Source organism: Mustelus asterias, chromosome 10, assembly GCF_964213995.1.
Source record: "Mustelus asterias chromosome 10, sMusAst1.hap1.1, whole genome shotgun sequence".
Lineage (NCBI taxonomy): Eukaryota > Metazoa > Chordata > Chondrichthyes > Carcharhiniformes > Triakidae > Mustelus > Mustelus asterias.
Window position 1 is genome coordinate 14,547,222 of NC_135810.1, and position 20,139 is coordinate 14,567,360.

General features: G+C 39.4%; 1 protein-coding gene across 24 annotated transcripts in view; it reads right to left on the bottom strand.

Annotated features, from left to right (window-relative positions):
• Positions 1–1,266: 1,266 nt before the first annotated feature.
• mycbp2 (MYC binding protein 2) overlaps positions 1,267–20,139 on the bottom strand; it is a 174,870-nt gene continuing 155,997 nt past the window's right edge. For all 24 annotated transcript variants that reach the window (XM_078221613.1, XM_078221603.1, XM_078221597.1 and 21 more), the window contains 14 exons: positions 18,994–19,260; positions 18,537–18,811; positions 16,947–17,043; positions 15,611–15,730; positions 15,391–15,492; positions 12,507–12,635; positions 11,476–11,608; positions 8,242–8,345; positions 7,895–8,083; positions 6,528–6,635; positions 6,206–6,415; positions 5,129–5,236; positions 4,362–4,527; positions 1,267–2,494 (listed from right to left, as the gene is read on the bottom strand). In XM_078221613.1, the coding sequence (XP_078077739.1) occupies positions 2,379–2,494; positions 4,362–4,527; positions 5,129–5,236; positions 6,206–6,415; positions 6,528–6,635; positions 7,895–8,083; positions 8,242–8,345; positions 11,476–11,608; positions 12,507–12,635; positions 15,391–15,492; positions 15,611–15,730; positions 16,947–17,043; positions 18,537–18,811; positions 18,994–19,260 (2,124 nt within the window). In that variant the 3' untranslated portion in view covers positions 1,267–2,378. The remainder of the gene's footprint in view (positions 2,495–4,361; positions 4,528–5,128; positions 5,237–6,205; positions 6,416–6,527; positions 6,636–7,894; positions 8,084–8,241; positions 8,346–11,475; positions 11,609–12,506; positions 12,636–15,390; positions 15,493–15,610; positions 15,731–16,946; positions 17,044–18,536; positions 18,812–18,993; positions 19,261–20,139) is intronic.

Here is a 20,139-nt window from a genome sequence, read left to right on the forward strand (position 1 = left end):
CTTAACCATTCCTGAGTGTTTTCTGCCAATGGTAACAAAACGGTGGCTGAATTCCATTATTTGATAAGCTATGATTTCTAGATTCTTATTATGCATCAGTAGAGCATACTCTGCACATTAAGTCACTGCATTGTGCAACCAGTTTTTGTATCCATGTAAATGGCATCACGATTAAGGCTGGCAGCACATTGTTGGGCAAGGATGGTAGGGAGTGTGAACTGAAATAGTTTTCCATTGACGTTAACCAAACCACTAATCCATCAGTCAAACACACTTCGAATATACAATATTTCTTTCCCAATTAGAACAGAATAGACAAGAACCTGAGGTATACAATCAATGTTCCATCCTGAGCATTGACTGGAGTTTATCTGAAATCATTTCTTTTAAGTCCAACATGGGAGATAAATTCTGAACCATGAGTCTTCTAAGTGTGCTCTTAACATTTGGTGTGCTGCTAAACAATTCACGGACTGGAGGAACATAACCACTACAGCTGCATCATACCATCCTGGAATAAGTCAATGAACATTGAGTGTTTGATGCTCCACATTGAGCAAGACACAATATGGGAAAAACAATGCAATATTACAAATTATTCCATGAATGAGCAAAATGTTTGCCAACTATTCCTCACTTGCGGAGAACAATTCCCCCATTAAACAAGTAGCTTTCAAATGCTGCACACTCAAAGTTTAGGCACAACTGGAATGCACTTACTTGCAACAGATTTGAGAAACCCTTCAGTTATATCTTGTTTAAGTGCAAGCCCATAACTTATCAGTAGCATAATTCAAAATCCAGGTTCAGGATCAACTTTTAAGTTCTCAACTGAGTGATTCTTCAGTTACAAGCTGGTCCCTTGTTTTGTACGCAGGCCTGTTCCTCTCTGCGTTGTCTTAATGCTATCATCATTGGTCACAACTAAGGATGTTGTAAGTATGAAGGCCAATGAATGGGGCAGTTTCTTAGTTTTATTTTATGTTTGCAAAGAACTTGCAAATAGCCCAACATCTCAAATACATTAGGTCAGGAAATAATAGAACCATTAACCCACTAAATAAGGATGGATTTTACACATGCTGTTGGTTCACCAATGCAGCAAATGTCAGCACTTATGTTTTGTAGCAGTTTGCCAAAATGCGCCAACTCCCACAAAGTATTAAGACTTTCCTCCTTCCCGAAAAAACACGTCTGCATTACTTGCAGAAAAATCTACTTTTGTCATTGTAATGTGCATAAAGATAACGAAGGAACATTCAGATGCACTGTTTAGTACTTTAATAAACATGTTTCGTCTAAGCAAAAGTCCTACTTATATATGGTAAGTTTACAGCATACATGGCAATTCCAACCACTGCAATTTAAAAAAAAACTTTGAAACTTGTATGACAAATAGCCGAAGCCTGATATTTTTCCTTAGCAGAGATGGCTGTTGCTTTGAGGCAACTGTTGCAAAGATTGATTTTCTGATTTACTTTAGAAGTGAGAAATTATATTGCCCCTGAAACATGAAGGTAATTGTTAAACGTGACCTGGGCCTGCTTTGCAGAAGTGAACACATTATTAGCACAAAGCACTCTTCCGAATTAATGATTCAACTCCTGTTTCTGGCTAAAACGCAAATGATATTTCTACAGGCTTCACGAGGCTTATATATACACACATTGTGACTGAATGATTTCCCATTCACACAACACTTTTCACTGTATAAAAATGTACAGCGGTTTTATTGACATATACATTCCATATGTTTACAGCTGCAAGATAGGAGGCACACCCAGTATTGCACTTCATTAAAATTTCAGGCTCAAACATAACCCTTAGAAGTTTAAATGAAAATTGCAGTGTAACGTAGCAACTTTGTAATACACCTAACACTGATACCATATATACATTATGATATTCATAGACAACAAGCCCTAACACATCCTCAACAGTCTATCAAATGAACAAGAATATACTCTCAACCCGTGACGTGGTTACAATTTCCAAGAATACTGTACAGGGTTACCCAAAAGTCGTACTCTGTGTACTTGTAGCAATTCTTCAATTGTGTAATTTGGAAGCTGTCCTTGTCCATACATCCCAATTCGCTTTTAGAAAAAGCATCTTCTGTCAAGGTACCGTGCCGGTGTGATGCCTTACAGCCGAGGATTACAACGGCAGCATGCAAACACTTCACAAGTTTAAAGCCTTTTGAAAAACTCGAGTCATTTACAGCAATAAGTATGTGCACAATAAATAAAGTTATTTTCTGTGCACAGCGTTGTTCTTTCATTCAAATGATAGTGCTTCAATCCAATTTGCTGACTTCAGTTCAGCAACTGAAGAGGTTAAAAGGCTGGAAAATCCGAAGGAGCTTCTCTGCTGCATGTTTAGAATGTATGAGCATTTCTGCAAACACCACAACCTAGAGCAAACTCCTCACCAGTGGTTGGGTGGACAACATGAAGAGGACATTCTGCTCCCTCAAGCTGTTTTCCTTTAGGACCTAAAGAAGAATGGACGAAATGCAGTGGAGTGTCAAAATTGAAGGTTGATGATTAAAACACCAGATTTAACATTTCAAATGTTCTTGGACCAGATGGATAATGTCACCTCACTGCGATCTTTTTAACTTCCCTTTTCACCACTACTTACTCTTCCATTTTTTCTTTTATTCATACTTATGGACATTGTTTCTTTGGCTTTTTTCTCTCTCGTTCTTCCTAAGCTGTTGTCATGTCCTTTCGGTGTTTCTTCATCTCTGCATTCTGTGCTGATATCAAGACTTGCTGCTCTACTTACATAAATTGCTTCATAGAATCCCTACAGTGCAGAAGCAGAAGCGGCCAATCGACTCATCGAATCTGCATCAAATCTCTTACCCAGGCCCTCTGCCCCACTCTATCCCCATAACCCCTTGTATTTACCATGGCTAATCCATCTAATCCATGGCTAATCTATCTAATCTACACATCTTTGGACACTAAGGGACAATTTAGCATGGCCAATCCACCTAACCTGCGCATCTTTGGACTGCTTCTTTCTTAATTCTCAGACCTTTGATGTTAAAAAAGTCCCTTCCTTTCCTTTTACAATCTACAGGCTTCTAAAGCCCAATCTTAGACATCACTTAATTAATCTTTTCTCCCACTCTGTCTCAAGCTTCATGTCAGTTCTTTACCCAAGTTTCTCACTTAATTTAAAATCAAAATTCTTAATTTTCAGTACTTTCCGTAATAGTGCTTCAAATGTGATCACATGATCAAAGAAAGAATAACAATCAGACAAATAACAATGGCACTTTTGTTTAAGGAAGTATGAGACTTTTAAGCTCGAATATTAAGAGATGCTATTATATACAAACACACACATGCGCTAGGAGGAAAACTCCTCTCAAATCCACTTCTAATATTCCCACGAAGTGATTTGTGGGGTTTGAAAGGCATCTGTCCTTCACTCTTTTTCTCATTTCAACACAGTTAAATAGTGCTGACAACCATTCTTACCGAGTTTGTCTCTGTCCTCACATTTCCAACAAAACTGCACGTGTGTGTGTGGGGTGTGGTAGGTTAGGACGCACCAACAATAAATACATCCTTTCTTAAAACTTCACGGAACAAAACAGGGGAGAGAGAGAGTAGAGCTTAAAAGTAGTTACTCAATTTGGCAACTAGTGGGAGGTAGTGTTCCACAAGGAGCGGTGCTGCAATCTGTAAACTTTGGTAGGAACAATAAGGAAGTCACATACATCTTGGAAGTTTGGAAAACAAGTCTCTAAATGGGGTTCAGGAATAGATCTGGGGGTTAAAATACACTAATAACCAAAAGTAGTGATGTTAGTCAATAAGCCCACAAAAACAAAAGCACTGGGGTTCATCTCTCAAAGGACAGAACTGAAAAGTAAAGACGCCATGTTAAACTTGTATAGAACCTTGGTCAGACACACTTCCAATCACTGTGTACAGTTCTGGTTGCCATATTAGGAGAAGCTACTTTACTCAGAATTTTAGAATGTGGAACTTGCTACCACAAAGAGCAGTTGAGGTGAATAGCATAGCTGCAGTTAAGAAGCTATAAAAGCACATAACGGTGAAAGGAATGAAGAGATAAATTATATGAAGAGGATCAAGAGAAAACTTGTGTCGAGGATAAGCGTGGGCCGACTGTGCCAAGTGGCCTGCTTTCTGTGCTGTAAAATACTTTGTAGCACAACATGGGGCAGTTTTTAAGACCTAACACAGAAGTCCAAAATCAGACTCATTTTATTATATAAAACAAAAACCCAAAGGAATGAAATTACCTTGCATCATCTTTGAGCATAGTATGTTGAGGAGCAAGCAGACACTCTAAACAGAGGAGAGCAAATAAATTACCTGCAGGACAATGGGGCAGTTCTTCTTTAGGAATACTCGTCATTCTCTGGAAGTCATCATGGCAAGCATTACAGAAGTGTGTTGTTCCAAAGCAAAAAAACACAGCCACAGAGCAGCAATACCGACACTTATACTCCAGGAAGTCCGTACCATGTTTGGGGCACATCTGTTGAGGCACATCAATATGTCACTTTAGGATACCATTAACATTGCATGACTACAAGATTGAAAATTGTAACCTCAATTTATTGATTTGTTTGGTACTAGCCACAGGGTATGTATTGCTGCTTTTGAAAATTAAAGATCTGGGGTGGGATTCTCTGGTCGCACTTGCCCCAAAACCGGAGAATCCCACCCGAGATCAATGGACCTTTGCGTGGTCCGCCCCCAGCCCGCTATGATTCCCATGGCAGGAGGTATGGGAGAATTCCTCCCCTTATGTCTCCCTGGTTTTATAAGGGGAGGTGGTTTCTTTCCAGACCTCTGCCAATGGTACTCTTAATCCAACCTCTTAGGCTGAAATGACGCCTACCCTGAGCTCATCACAGGCGGCATTGTAGTCCAGGGGAACTTGTATCATTTCACGGCTTCTCTTGTCCACCAACCACCCATCACACAGACCAATCAAGCAGAATTTTATTCATCCTTAATATGAACTCATCAAGTGATGGCCTACAATGCAGCTCTTCCAATTAATTTCTAAAAAAATAAACAAACTAAATGATTTCACCATCAGAAATTCCCCAGAATGAGTAAACAAACAATACCTGTGCTCGAGAGACATCTGAGCAAGCACCACAGATTAATTCCCGTGGGTCATAGTCATCGCCCTGTCCTGCTTCAGCGTCACATCGTGCTTCACCACCAAAATAAGCCTACATGAGACAGACAAATTATTTTTGCAACTGGCTCCTTTAAATTGGAAAAAATAAAACCCTTCCAACTCCAGCCTACAACTAAGATTAGAGATACTGTCACTTAAGTGGGCAAATAGTTTTGCGAGTGAAAAGCCTGCAATTGACTTACTCCATTTCTCAAAGGCATAGAATGTGCATGCACCCTCTCCGAGCAAAATTCTAAAAGCATTCTAATTGCTTTATAGAGCCTTCAAGCTGATCGTGTAACTTTTGCTCAAGAATGCCACAAAACCACAGGCTCTGCAGAACATTGCATGGCAGATGTGGCCAGATTTGTTCGAATTGCACCAAATATTTTGGTTATACAGTTAGCTGCGTTAATACATTTGCTTAAATATTGACACGGCCAAATGTGAAGCTGGGGAATCACTCCTCCCCACAAAGTAGTTGAACTGTTGAAGAGTTACGACAGAACTCTCTACAGACCATGTAAAACTAAAATTAAAAGAATTCCAGTAAGACCAACTACTGATAAGTGACAAAGAAAATTATTCTGGTTAGATTAGTTGTTGTTGATCTCTATGCATCAGATGTTCAACCTCTAAGTATGAGTTTTTTAAAAATGAAAGCAATTTGCAATGAGGTTAAGATCTTAAATTACTACCTTCAAAAGTATTTAACATTACCGCACACAAACTGACAAGTTCCTTTCTGGGTTTATCTTTGTTAAATTAGAATACAAGCTTCCTGGTTTGTCTGCATTTATCGAATATGGGCTTTCTTTCCATCGCACCGATGCTTCTCCTACATCCCCCAGTATGTTAATATAAGATTGTTAATTGTTAATAACATTCATAGAGGAAGTCCAAGGCAGAACCATTTCTTGAAAAAGGAGATATCAGGCACACTGTTCATTCCAACCAAAAATGTAAAAGATAGGCCTCAAAATTCATCGGTTAAACAGGATTTCTTCAAATGCGAACTTACCTTTTTACACTTGTAGCAAACGTAGTAAGCATATCTATTCATTGCAAATCCAGCAGGATCATTGTAAAACCGAACACCTGGAGTAGTGATGGCATCACTTTTGTGTAAGCCTTCATATTCTAGCCTCATTAGAGCCTTCTTCCTTACATCTTCATAGAGGTCTTTGATAGGATCAAGTAAATCTTTTAATACTAGATGATTTATTTTGTTCTGGAATTAGACAAAAAAAAACTGAAGTTTTTCTCAAATTCGTCACCTGTTGAAATCAGTGCCACAAAGGCTAATCCAGAGTGCAACGAAAATCAATCTGAAGGATTCTCACCTTACATATTGGACAGGCCATAAATCCAAACGTTATCCGTGGGCCAAGCCACTGATTTTCAAGAACTCGTCTACAACAATGTAGATGGAAAACATGACTGCATTCCAACTTAAAAAAGAGCAAAACACATGAATTAATCACATGTTGGGGCTGACAAGACCTCAGAACTTCAAAATATACAACAGATTTCTTCCAGTAAAATTCCACAAAATTGCAATCATGTCGAGATTGGTGAATGACACCAGTACATTGTAACCTCAAGTTGTGGGCTTGTACACTCTTAATGGTCAGCTAAAAAGGTTGGATTATGTTCTAGGATTTGACACAGTAGCAGAGACACATCAGTAGCTTTGGAAATAGTTGTTTGTCTTAGAAAAGGTGCAAACTTCAATCTGCTGTAATTAGGAACCAAATATGTGCAGGTTAGGAGGATTGGCCAAGCTAAATTGCTCCTTAGTGTCCAAAGATGTGTAGGTTAGCTGGATTAGCTATGGTAAATGCACGGGATTACGTGATAGGATGTGGTGGGGCGGAGGGGGCAGTGTAAATGCGGTCTGGGTAAGATGCTCTTTCGGAGAGTCGGTGCAGACTCGATGGGCTGAACTGCCTCCTTCTGCATTATACGGATACTATGGTTTCATTTACATGGCTGAATAACTTGCACTTATGTAGCATTTTAACGTAATAAAATCTCCCTAAGACACGTATCACAGAAGGATTCTCAGATAAAATCCGACACCATGTGATAATATTCGGATAGGTGACCTAAAGCTTGGTTAAAGATGCGAGCTTCTAGGGGTATCTAAAAGGAAGAAAGATGGGGAGGCAGAGAGATTTAGTGTGGGAATCCAGAGCTTGGTGCATAGACAGTGGAAGGCATTCACTGATGAAAATTGAGGATGGGCAAGAAGCCAGGATTGGAGTAATGCAGATACCTCTGAACGTCGTAAGAAATTCCAAAAGAACATGAAGGGCTTTGAACATAAAGGAAAATACTTCTAAAAATCAAGGAGTTGCCAGAATGTGAGTCAGTAGGTTTAGAAGAGCACAGGATTGGATGAATGGGAATGTGGTAGGAATTAGGATACAGGTTGGGAGGGGGGTTAGGGGGGAGAGTTAGGATACGGGGCAACAGTTTTTGATAAGCTTAAATATATAAGAGTTTTCCATTGTATGTTTTGAACAAGGCAATGTTAATTTGGCAAAATTATCAGTGGACTGCTACTATCTGTGGAAGAACACTTACACAAAACACTTTCACAAGGGTTTCAAAGAAATCATGTGCGCAAAAGTCTCTAAATAAGTTTATTTTTAAATGTTTAGAGATCGTAAATCTGAAATCAATTTCTATAAACAATATGACCTACCTGAACTGCAGGAGCTGCTGAAAGTGCCTCAGTAAAACATATCATACACATATCATCGGCATCTTGCTTCAGACATGTTGTATTTTTGTCACAGCCATGTAAACAAGGTAAACATTGCTCTTCGCCTTTCACCCCGCCACAGGGATGACCGCAGGAATGGGTTTTGCCGCAGGCAGTTTTAGCGTATTCCTGGTTTCACAATGATTAAAAGGAACACTCATTACCACTAGACAGACATTTCAGAAAAAAAAGACATGAAACAAACTGAAAAATACACGATGTAGCCAATTATTCAAAGCGAGCAGTTCGAATCATTGGTGGTCAACAACATTCTGCACGAGACTCACCTGGCAGTCTGTATCAGAGCACACACTACCCACTGCCGACAGCTCTGTTCCATTTCTCGATCCACAGAAGCGACATGCTTCAGAGCTGCTTGATGCAGGTTTGCCTTAAAGTGAAGAAACCAGACTCGGTTTAAAGGGAATGTTTACCAACCACTTCATGTTTTTGGCAATACAATCGAGCCTTATTTTACATACTTCATTTACATTAATAGAAATGCACTGTCCCCACTTGTATGCTTCAAATATATGAGGAAATTACACACTAGCTTCAACTGATGGCTTTGACCACACAAATACTCCTTCTACAATTGGTTTATCAGATTAAAATCCATAGAATGATCAAATTCACAGAAGCATCACTGCTGAGTTCACCAGTCAACCTTACTTGGGGGGAGCAGAAAACCTACTATAGATCATGGTTGCCTAAACAATGCAGATACTTTTCTGCCATATGTTTTAGATTTGGATGTAGGAACAGAGTATGTTCTCTTCCTTGCTCTTCAGATATAGTGCAATCTCCAGGAAGTGCTCATTTAATGTCATCTCGCACTATATTGCTTCGCATTAATAACACTCTCCCATTAGAACCCTGCACACCTGGACGTCCCCGCATAACTCCCAAGTTGAGCCTGCGCGAGCCAGGTCTCAGTAAGGTGGGGAACATGCAATCTTGGAAAAGGGTTTCACACTGATGTTGCCCTGCATACTGTTGCGTTTTTCAGGAACCAATTAACAACATTAAATGAAGACTTCCTGTATTCAAAACTCTGCCAGCTCACAGATAGAAATATGCATTCCCTTTAAATCCGAATACAGGCTTATGATATCGCCCTACTCTCACGTATCTTTAGAAATACATCTTCAGTTCCTACAAGAGGCGGCAGAAAAATACCCAAATTATCATTATTGCAACGGATCAGACAAAATGGGTATACTGGGAGTTGTATGTGGAGATAGTGTTGCATTTAGACAAAATTATCTGCAAGCTAATATCCTACCTCAATTGTCAATCCCCACAAACATAGAAAAGCAGCTTGATGAAACTGGACAAAGGCAGAGTGATCCAATTACTTCATGTCTCAAAAGGACAGATACGATAGTGACTTTTAAGGGGCGACTTGACAAATACATGAATAGGGTGGGAATAGAGGGATACGGTCCCCGGAAGGATATGGGGTTTTAGTTCAGTCAGGCAGCATGGTCAGTGAAGGGCCTGTTCCTGTGCTGTAATTTTCTTTGTTCTTTGACAGAAAACAAATCTTCAATTGTAACAAAACTGAAAACAAGCTCCTTTCCCCTTCACAAAACTGTTGTGAAAAACATGAGGTGCTTCTTTTGCCCCTTTCATTGAACTTGGCTCACTTAGTCAATATATAAAGCATGTTTTTTTCAAATTGTTGATTTAACTTCAATTCAAGTTTCTGGGTAAAAAGCCCAGAACTACAATGACACTCCTATCATTGATTATTGCAAACAATTCCCAAAAAACTTTTATCTTGGTAAAGTGGACAGCTGTTCTATCTTTCAGAGGAAACATCAAAACCTTCATTCAGATTTATTTGCACTGCAGAATGTCTTCAGCATCTGTGTTCAGTGTAATCACATCCAAGTGCTGCAAAAATCTGCAAAGTGTTTCAGTGAATTACTGTATTGAATTTCTTGAGGCAGTGTGTGAAGAATTCAAATGAACTGCACCCCACATCCTTGATAATTATAATATGCATCTGCAGAATCTCTGGTCATCCAATATTTTGTTCCAGGAATACAAACAATTAGTTTGATGGTCTGTAGGTGTAGCCAATGTTTATAAATAGATGACTGTTGTACTGTGTGAGAACTTGGTAGACCACAAATGAAGTCTGGGCAAACAGGGTTTTTGACATTCATATAGCAGCTGGCATCAGCTTCTCCAAAATTGTGATTTGTGTATGAAGAGAAAGGCAGAAACCAGAGAGTGCCAAGCTATTAAACACCTAGACTAATAAGACAGCACCAACTACCTCATTCTCATATAAAGGATTAGTTATGGACCATTACTGAACCAACTTGAGGTAATTTGTCCTTCTACCACCAACACACAATTGGACCTTCAGAGAAGGTGGGATGGACTACTGTTGGAGGTTTTGGATCAAATTGCTTTTCAAGGACAATCAACCTCTCAATCTCAGGTACGCTCAAAGGTGGTATAACTGACAACCACAACAACAGCCCTAAAACTAGCATTTGCATGGATATTGTGGGCTCCTTTTGTAACTTAGGCAAGGTGGTCATTAATCTGCAGTGAAGAATGGCTCTTCAGAAGGCAAATTAACCCTCCGTTTGTAAGCGGGTGACTGCATGAGAATAATACCTAGCATCAAATACTCATACTGGTATAATATTCACAATTACACTTTGGACATTAAAGCAGCTACTTTTACCAGGATCAAGATTTGCATCTGCAGAGTTAAATCAGTTACAGAGTCAGTGAATAATCAAGCGATTTCATCAAGTTTGGAGCCAAGGTCAGTTGATGTACATGTGTATATGAACTAAGAGAATCACCTACTTAGGAATGTTAGGCAAGTCAGCCTATACAAAGAGATGCTTTGTGCCTAACTACTGACGCCCGGATCTACCTAAAGAGGTAAACATACCTAATTTTAGAAGAAAATTATTTCAGGTAATAGTTCCACTTTCCAATGAAAACTAGACCAACAGGCCTAATGGCATTGCTAAGCTATTTCAATGCCCATAATTTTGGATGCTTTCTTGGCAGTATCCCAATCACAGTATGGTATAGCAGGCTTTGAGGTGAACTTAAATAGAAAGAAAGGTCATGTTGTGCCAGCATTGTTTTATTGGCTACAGACGACTTGCTAAACAATTCCAAAGCTCCTGGCACGACTATCCAGCACAAGTAAATGATTTTCAGTCTAGGTCAGCAGACAGCTGGCTTCAACGTTGTGCCATCTGTTGTAAGGACTCTTGCAGTTACAATGCACTGTAAGACTGGCATATGTAGTGTCAAAAAGACAGACAGCTGCTGTCTGAAACTTGGTTGCTCTTGTATACCTGCACTGTAATGCTAACATATGGAGACTGTGATGTAGGGTGGTACAGAGGATAATGCCTTTGCAAGGTTAGTACAATTTTTGAAAATAAACAAGAATTGAAACCAAAACACAAGGAAGAATGGTGCAGCTATAATAATACAGGTTCAACTCGCTTAAATGTTAGGTCTTCAATTCTCACCCGTGTGTTCCCTGAACTCAACCATTGCTTTCATGGTTTTTGAGTCTGCAAGTGCCATAAGCCAGAAGAGCTTGGTTCTTCCACAACCTTCATGAAGATCCACTTTAATTGCTTCTTCCTCCTCTTTAAACACCTGTAATTTTCAGAACATTGAAAATCAGATTATTTCAAGGAGAATGCTTGTGGAATAACTTGTCATATCTGGAAAGGTTTTCCTTAGAAATTCACTTGACTTTTGTTCGCGCCTCACAAGATAATTCTCCCCCCCCGCCCCCCCTCAAGTTAATGCTTTTTCATTTTATTTCAGATACTGAAACTGATTGAAAATAGCAACGAGAAGAAAGGGAACTGAGCGTTACAAGGAGCAGAACTGAAGTCATTAAAATAAATTTAGAAATTGTTTTTAAATGCCATCTGATTTGCTTCTAACATGTGTATCGAAAGTTATTGAAGATCAAAACTGCAGGAGAGTTTTATCTACTCTTTATAACCAAGTGAAAATTTAATTTCAGACTAACTTTACTCTGAAACTTCTGCTCATGTTTAGCCAACATGTTTCTGCTCATGCATGCAGGAAATTACTGAAATAGAAAGATTCCACCACTGCGCCTCCACTTGTAGAAGTTAGGAATTTGTTCAAAACATTCTACAAATACTGGTAAAACAGCCTTCTAAAAATGTTCTTTTTTTTTTGCCCACAATACTGAGGGCAACGAAGAATATGACATTTGCAGAAATGCTGAGGTAAATAAATGCTTTGTTAACTGCTCACTTTTCAGACACTGAATTTAGAGCTGCACAACAGATTATATTTCACTTTCCTAGTTTCCTCTTCACTGTTCTGCACCAGTTCTTGTCTGAGATCGAGTAGTTTTTTTTGTAACTTGTGCAATCTCTACAACTGCTTGTTTGGGTAAGTTTAAAGGCAGAATTCCTAAGATTAACTTTTTGAAAAGAGCGCAAAAGATTGCTTCAAAACAGATCTAAAACTGGTTAACACTCTACAAAAATACTCATAATTGAATCATTGCCTGTCTTTGATGTGTTCTTGTCCTTCTGTGGAGGTGGAGGAAACGGTCACAGTCTGTGCAAAGATTCCCACAAATGTTGCAGTGGATAATTGCTGGAGTCTCACCATCGTCATGGTTGTCACACATAGGCTAAGAAAAAAAAAACGATTAACTTGGTCACCAATGAAGAAAAGTAGTGTAGAAGGTAATGTGTTTTTGGTTAAGTGCAATCTTATGATGGTTCAAATAAATCACAAGAAGATACAACAGAATAGAACGTTTCATTGCACGGGCAGGATTTATTGGTTGATCTTTACCAAAATATATTGTAGCTTCTAAACTATTAAATTTACACTGGCAAAATAAGGTTTAGCTCTCCATTAAGGTTTATTTTTAAACTTGATGGTTATTTTCCACAAATTAAATTACAAGACAGTCTTTAAACAGGAGTCAATATAAAATGTTGGCTTTTATTTGATTGTTCGATTTCTGCAATACCACAATTTAAGGGAAGGAATCTTCCCGATCTTTCAAAGAAAGAACTCATGAACTATTATCTGGTTTCCTTCCCTCATGGGAAAAGTAAATGCTTCAGTTCTGTAGAAGAATCATTTGGACTCAAAATGTTAATTCTGTTTCTCTTTCCACCGATGCAGCCAGACTTGCTGAGTTTATCCAGCATTTTCTGTTTTTATTTCCGATTTCCAGCATCCGCAGTATTTTGCTTTCATTACTTTTAGGATAAGGTTGTCCTAAGTTATGGGACATCAAACATTAACTCCTCCCTCTTGAGTAACATGTTTTTTTGCACCGCCCATTGAACTGGAGAGCTAATCTGAATAAACATGCAGAGGAGAATGCTGAGAATGGCACCACAGTTAAAAGCAATCCTGCTTGAGATCAGCATGGATAGAAATACAGATATGGCTAAATTAGGAAAGTTTCCTTTTGTCGGCGATGGAAAGCCATACAAATTTGGCAAGGCTTCTGTATGAAATCCTGTATGAAATCTTTACCCATTTATTAGTGACAGAGGAAGGACAGATGTATTTTATACAGTATCTTTCTTCAAGCCAACTACACAAACAGAAATATTGGAACATATGAGTTAGGAATAGGAGTAGGCCATTCAACCCTTCAAGCCTGCTCCACCATTTAATAAGGTCATGGCTTATCTTGTGGTCTCAACTCCACTTACTTGTCTGCCCCTCCACAATCCTTGTCTATCAAAAATCTGTCCACATTGGCCTCGAATAAATTCAATAACCAAGGCTCTGTTTTCTGGGGAAGAAACTTCTACACACAAATGACCCTCAGAAAAAAAATCTCCTCATCTCAGTCTTAAAATTCTTATTCTTAAACTGTGCCTCCCGCACTTCTAGTCTCTCCTATAAGTGGAAACATCCTTCAGGTATCTACCCCGTCATGTTCCCTCAGGATTTTATACGTTTCAACAAGATCATCTCTCATTCTTTTACACTCCAATGGGTAGAGGCCCAACTTGCTCAACCTTTTTTAAAAAAAAGGTAAGCCCTTTATCTCAGGAATTAATCGAGTGAACCTTCTCTCTGCTACTTCGAATGCAAATATCTATTTTTTTCAAATAAGGAGACCCAAACAGTACACTGTATTCCAGATGTGGTCTCACCAATGCCCTGTACAACTGCAGTAAAACTTCCCTACTTACTTTGTTCCTCATGCAATAAACATCAACATTCCATTTGCTTTCTAAGAACCTGCTGCACCTGCTTATAAACTTTTGATAATGCATCTGCCAAGACACCCAGATTCCTGTATACTACCGATCTCTCACCAATTAAATAGTACATTGCTTTTTCATTCTTCCTGCGAACGTGGACAAGTTCACGTTTACCCACATTCCACCTGTTAAATTTTTCCCACTCATTTAACCTGTCTATATTCCTTTGCAGACATTCTCTCCTCTTGACAACTTGTTGCATTTGGTCCTTTCATACAAATCATTGCTGTAGAGTGTAAAGAGTTGAGGCTCCAGCACCGATTCCTGTGGCACTCCACTTGTTATAGCTGATAGGTTAATGGTAATCAAAATTCATAAAGAGTCGAAAGCACAACTGAGGCAACTTTCTTCATATTATTCCCTTTTCCAGCTATTTTAAATTATTTTGTCATGGAACTATACACTTTTTTGGATAAACAAACAGTTTCTCTATATTATAGATGAACTGGAAGCCCCTTTCACCCTTGACCATAATTCTCAGGGAAACATTTCTTACATCAGCAAGAGTATTGAGGACATTGTTAAAATAATCCAACGTTAAAGAAGCAGCCATTAAAAAAGCAAGTTGCTAATGACATCAAAAGAGAAAATGCTGGAAAATCTCAGCAGGTCTGGCAGCATCTGTAAGGAGAGAAAAGAGCTGAGGTTTCGAGTCCAGATGACCCTTTGTCAAAGCATGTTTTTAAGCATTTTTTTTTGCTCAACATAAATGCAACGTGTTCCCTTTGAGCAAGGTTGATGATTAAAGATGAACCCAACCTCCTCTGACATACGTTCATTTGATTTGGCCAAATTCAATATTCAACTGGCATTAATATCTTCTCTGCATTGGCTGGATACACTGAGTAATTAATCAAGCTTACTGAGACTCCCAAGTCACTCCCTTAGTAATTTCAACATCAATCATGCAATAGATGCGTTACTTATATTTCTGTTTTCCCTAATGCTTGCGTTAAATTCTATCTGCAACAGATCGGCACAAATATTGATACTGCCCAACTCGCACTGACATTTTTAATCTATTTTGTTCCCAATTCCAATGCACCCGAGTTTGGTATCAATAAATATACATTTGCATTGAGTTTGCACCCAGCTCAGCTATGCAAACAGCGGTGGTCCGAACATATCAACAATCCCATCCCTTACCATTTGCTTTTGCTGACCATCCTTTCCCATCCATCTGCCAGAGGAAAGCCGATCAACATGGTCTTGATCCAGCACACACAAAGAAGCCAGGGCTAGCCATAACTGTGGAGCAACAAGTTAAGCAGAGAGAGTTAAGATCTTATCCCCGTACATCCACTTTTGTTAACTCATTTTATTCTGTTTCAAATATGCTTTACATATAAAGGAACCAATCCATTACCCTTGTCGTTGTAGTACATTGAATAGGCACTCTGTATTCTTCCTCCATTTTTGTTAGGGCAATAATTGTTTCAGCGATGGCATTTTTTGTGACACGAGACCAGGCTTCTGATAGATGGCCCTAAAAAAGAATTCTACAAGTTAAATCATGTCATCCAAACACAAGATAGTTCAAAGAAAGTGGATGCAAGTATCTCCTTACTGGATATCAAAATCTTTATATTGTAATTTTTCCCATTAGGTGTTCAGAAACTTCCACTTTGGCAGCAAGTAACTTGGTCAGATTGTGATCATGAGGCCAGCTAAGCATCAAATGTTGGAAATATGCAGCAGGCCATCTGTTTGCTCATTTCCTACAAACATGGTGCCCAGAAGCATCTCGCTCAAAGCTAAATATCAGCCCTCTCAAAACGCAGAATAAATTAAACTCTTAATCCCTTCTGATGCTCAAAGACATTGGACCACATCTACTAGTCCCGAGATTGTCAGAGACCAGACACACGACTCAAGCTACATGCCTGGACCCCATGGAGTCCTGACACGCTGGCCTCCATGGGAATTATCCGGGAAGTTTCAACTTCAGGTGTACAATTCACTGCTCCCCAGGACCCTCTGAGTGCCTCAGACACCGAATTAGAATCAGAGGCTTCTCACAATTCCAATTACCTGAACAGTTACCCAAGAAATGTTAGGCAAAACAAAAAGTCTAAATCCTGAGTAATTCCACCACAGACCACACCCCCACCACCCCGTTGCACACTGAACCCTGACTACCTCCTGACCCGACTACTTTCTCACCACCCCGAATTCCCTACTCCGCTACCTCACCCGACCACCACACCCTGACAAACTCTCCTGACCTGACCACCACACACCTACCATTCCCCACCCTCACAATGCACATTTAAACTGACCATACGGCAGGTAGTGCCATTAAAAGGGGATGTGTTCTGTCTTTTCCCTCACTCCAAGGCATTGCGGCAGAGCTCTCAGAGGGGCACTGCATTTTGCATTTCTGGTAAAGCCGGGTTTGGAACATCCGGCAAGAAATGCAGAGCAGCGTCGAGGTGGAGGGAACTTCGAGCAGAGCAGCAATCCAACAATGATTGCTGCTCCTTGGAAGGTCTGGACTAGTGTGAATTAAAGGAAAAAAGTCTTAAGAAATTACTCCAAACGGTACCATAGACCAACCAGCACAAAATCCAACAGATAAAATCAGCTTTTCACTTTTATCTTCCTTTATTTGAAGCACTTAGGTTTGCCAACAACAAAACTGTGCTACTATCGATAATATTAACAGTTTAATGAAGTAGCGATGTCAGATGATTACAACTTACTGCTGCCATGTCCTTTATTAGTTTAATTATTATTTCTGAAATCTGTGGGGGTGTGGAGCCTTTCATCCACCAGTGGCTTTCACCTCGTCGAATAGAGCTGTAGAAAGATTGATAAATCATTAGAAAAATCGTTATGTTATCTTATTTGCAAGCCATTCTAAAAATGTTTCGCAATTAATATACAAAGGGATAGCTCAATCCTTCAGATATCAGAAAACTGATTATATTTAAATATGCCAAGCATTCACTTGAGTGATAGATTACTCACTGAAGGTACAATATTCCTTTCAAAAACACCACTACATAAATATTGCTATGGAAGAAACAGCACACTTGAATTATTTTAAGGGCATTTTACATGACGCTCCTCATGACTTATCAGGCCAATTTTCAGTCTTTGCCCAGTTTTGATTAGATACACAAGATAAACTTCATAAGAACCAAACTATCCTACATGAAAGCTCAAATTAAAGACAGGCCTGAACTACACTGGCTTGTTAATAATATCTATGTAATTAGTAGTTGGAATTAAGGGCGAAGAGATAAGCTGGAAGGCTGAACGCTATGAGCATGGTGTTGTGAGACTTCTTACTGTATTTTAGGTTCACCAGACAAGGAATGCAGAGGACAACTCTCGCGCTCGTACTGCAGCTTGGGCAAGATGAGCCATATCAAAACTGGGAGCGACTGGCTTTTGCAGCTTAGTAACAAGATTGCCTTTACCTGGGAGTCATGCAGGTGTTTAAATCAATGGCCTATATTAATTATGGCGAGCAGCTGGTGATCAAATTAACAATTTTGTGGAAAGTGCAAATTAGAGAACTTATTCCCAAGAATGCTTCAAATATGTACCAGGCAAAAAGGACTGAAGCTTTTGAGGTATATAGTGCTCCAAATAAGACATGAAGTTGCTCTATTACATGGATCCCTTTTAGAACTTTGACAGCACCACCCGAACCCAGGACTCCTACCACATGAAAGAGCTAGGGCAGCAGGCAGATGGGAGCACCATCATCTCCAAGTTCCCCTCAAAAATCTCACAGCATCCCAACTTGGATATGTATCACCCATCCCTTCATCTTCACTGGGGTCACTGGCATTCCCTCCCTAAAAGCGCTGTGGTGTACCAATAACACAGACTGCAGCAGCTAAAGGTCATGGCTCACCACCATGTCCTGATGGACAATAACTGCTGGCCTTACTAGCAACGCTCATATCATGGGACTGAATTTGAAAAAAGAAAACATTTTCTGAGATCTGAAGGTCATCACTGAGCATTGTATGAAAATTTCCCATTATCCAGGGGTAACTCTGTTGCAGCAGAATGTATGAAAAACATTATGACTAGACCAAACAGCCAACAACTGATCGACAAAATCTAATCATTTATATTTTTTTAGCAACAGTCACTGATTATGGAACAGAGTAAAAATTCAATCTGAGCTAATTTTCCAATAATATGCTGCAACTTACATAAATAGCATGTTCATAATTTTCAAAAATTATATTATAGTAGGACTATAAAATACAATCACTTTAGTGTTAATATTGATGTCATTTTAGTTCTATTAAGAATGAAGTACAACTTACCCAGAGTTGAAGACTGACGGTAATGTAACAGTGGTTACACCCTTCCCAGCAACTGTGCCAGGAAAACTACTCCCTTTGGCTTTCAGCTGCACGGTCAGGGCTTTGGAAATGCATCCCAAGAACATGTCCAAAATTCCTAACTTATTCCAGTCTCCTTTCTCTGTGGAGTGAATGATGTCGCTGATATCCGCTGGTGGCAGAGATTTCACGCCTATTATACTGGCAAGACGTACTGGCGTCACCTCTGGCAAAACACGGCGCAGTAAAGACGTCACCTGCAAACACAAGAGTTTGAATTCCAGACGGCTGCTAAATCCATTGATTCAATAGAGCTTATAATCAAAAAGCATGTGAAGAAATCTGGCTATTGCTGGCACTTAAAATTTACAATAATTGGTTAACAAATAATTTTCTGCTTTAGTGAAGTTTAAATTGATAAAATAAAATTGACACCAACCTGTCTCTGAACCCTCGGTGAAGCAGTATGCAGCAAAGAGAAGAGGTCTTGCAGTAAGGTGAGCTGCTGGGCCAAATATTGTCTTCCTACGTTGGAACCACTCAAAGCTAGCACCATAGAGAGCAGTTCAAAACAGTATGCATCCGAAGAAGCATCCTCGTCATTTGGTTGAGAATTTGCATTTTCCTTGCTGGATATGGCATGTTCCCATTCTTCTCGCACCCGTGTGGCTTCCATGCGTATGGCTTGAACTATGTGTGCACATACCTGTTTAGAGAGATGATCAGGAAATTTCAAAGATTGGATCAAGTACAAAGCTGGAGGGGAATGAAGGGAGCTGGGTGAATTCACCAGAACATAGCTGATGGAATAGGATGGGGAATTGTGAAGCTATTCACCTTGGTACCAAAATAGAAAAGCATATTATTTAAATGGTGAAGGACTGGGGAATATTGGTATGCAGACCTAAAAGGCCAAATTGTAAACCATCACAACAATTTATACAGGAGATAAGGGAAAGCAATAGGAAACTATAGGCTCCCCAAGCTTCCTGATAGCTTGAACACATTTCATTTGTTTGCAGAGAATGGGTCACTGTGTACCAATATGTGTCATATATAATCATACACAAGGACCTGTTCCCTGCAAAAAGGATCATGTTCAAGCTTGAAAAGCCCATCATTTCCCATTGCTTCCTCCATGATAAAGTATCAACCAATCAGACTCAAATTGCCAACCAATCAGCACCCTTTTCTCCTGAAGTATAAATTGGTGGATTATTTGAAATTTAGCATTCTTGTGCTTCTTTGATTTGATACATGCATTAGTATACAGTGAAAAGTATTGTTTTTTGCGCTATACAGACAAAGAATACCATTCACAGAGAAGGAAACGAGAGTGTACAGATCTCCTGATGAGTGCAAGCCAAAAAGCTTCGGCCACATGTCTCAGTTTTCAGCACATAAATTTTTTTTTACTCAAAAGGGTTGTAAATTACTGGAATTCCCTACCCAGAGAGCTGAGGGTGCTTAGTTGAGCATATTCAAGGCAGAGTCTTTTTGAATACAGGGATACAGAGTTAAGATAGAAATCAGTCACGATATTTTGAATGGAAGAACAGGCCGAATGGTCTACCTTTGCTCCTGT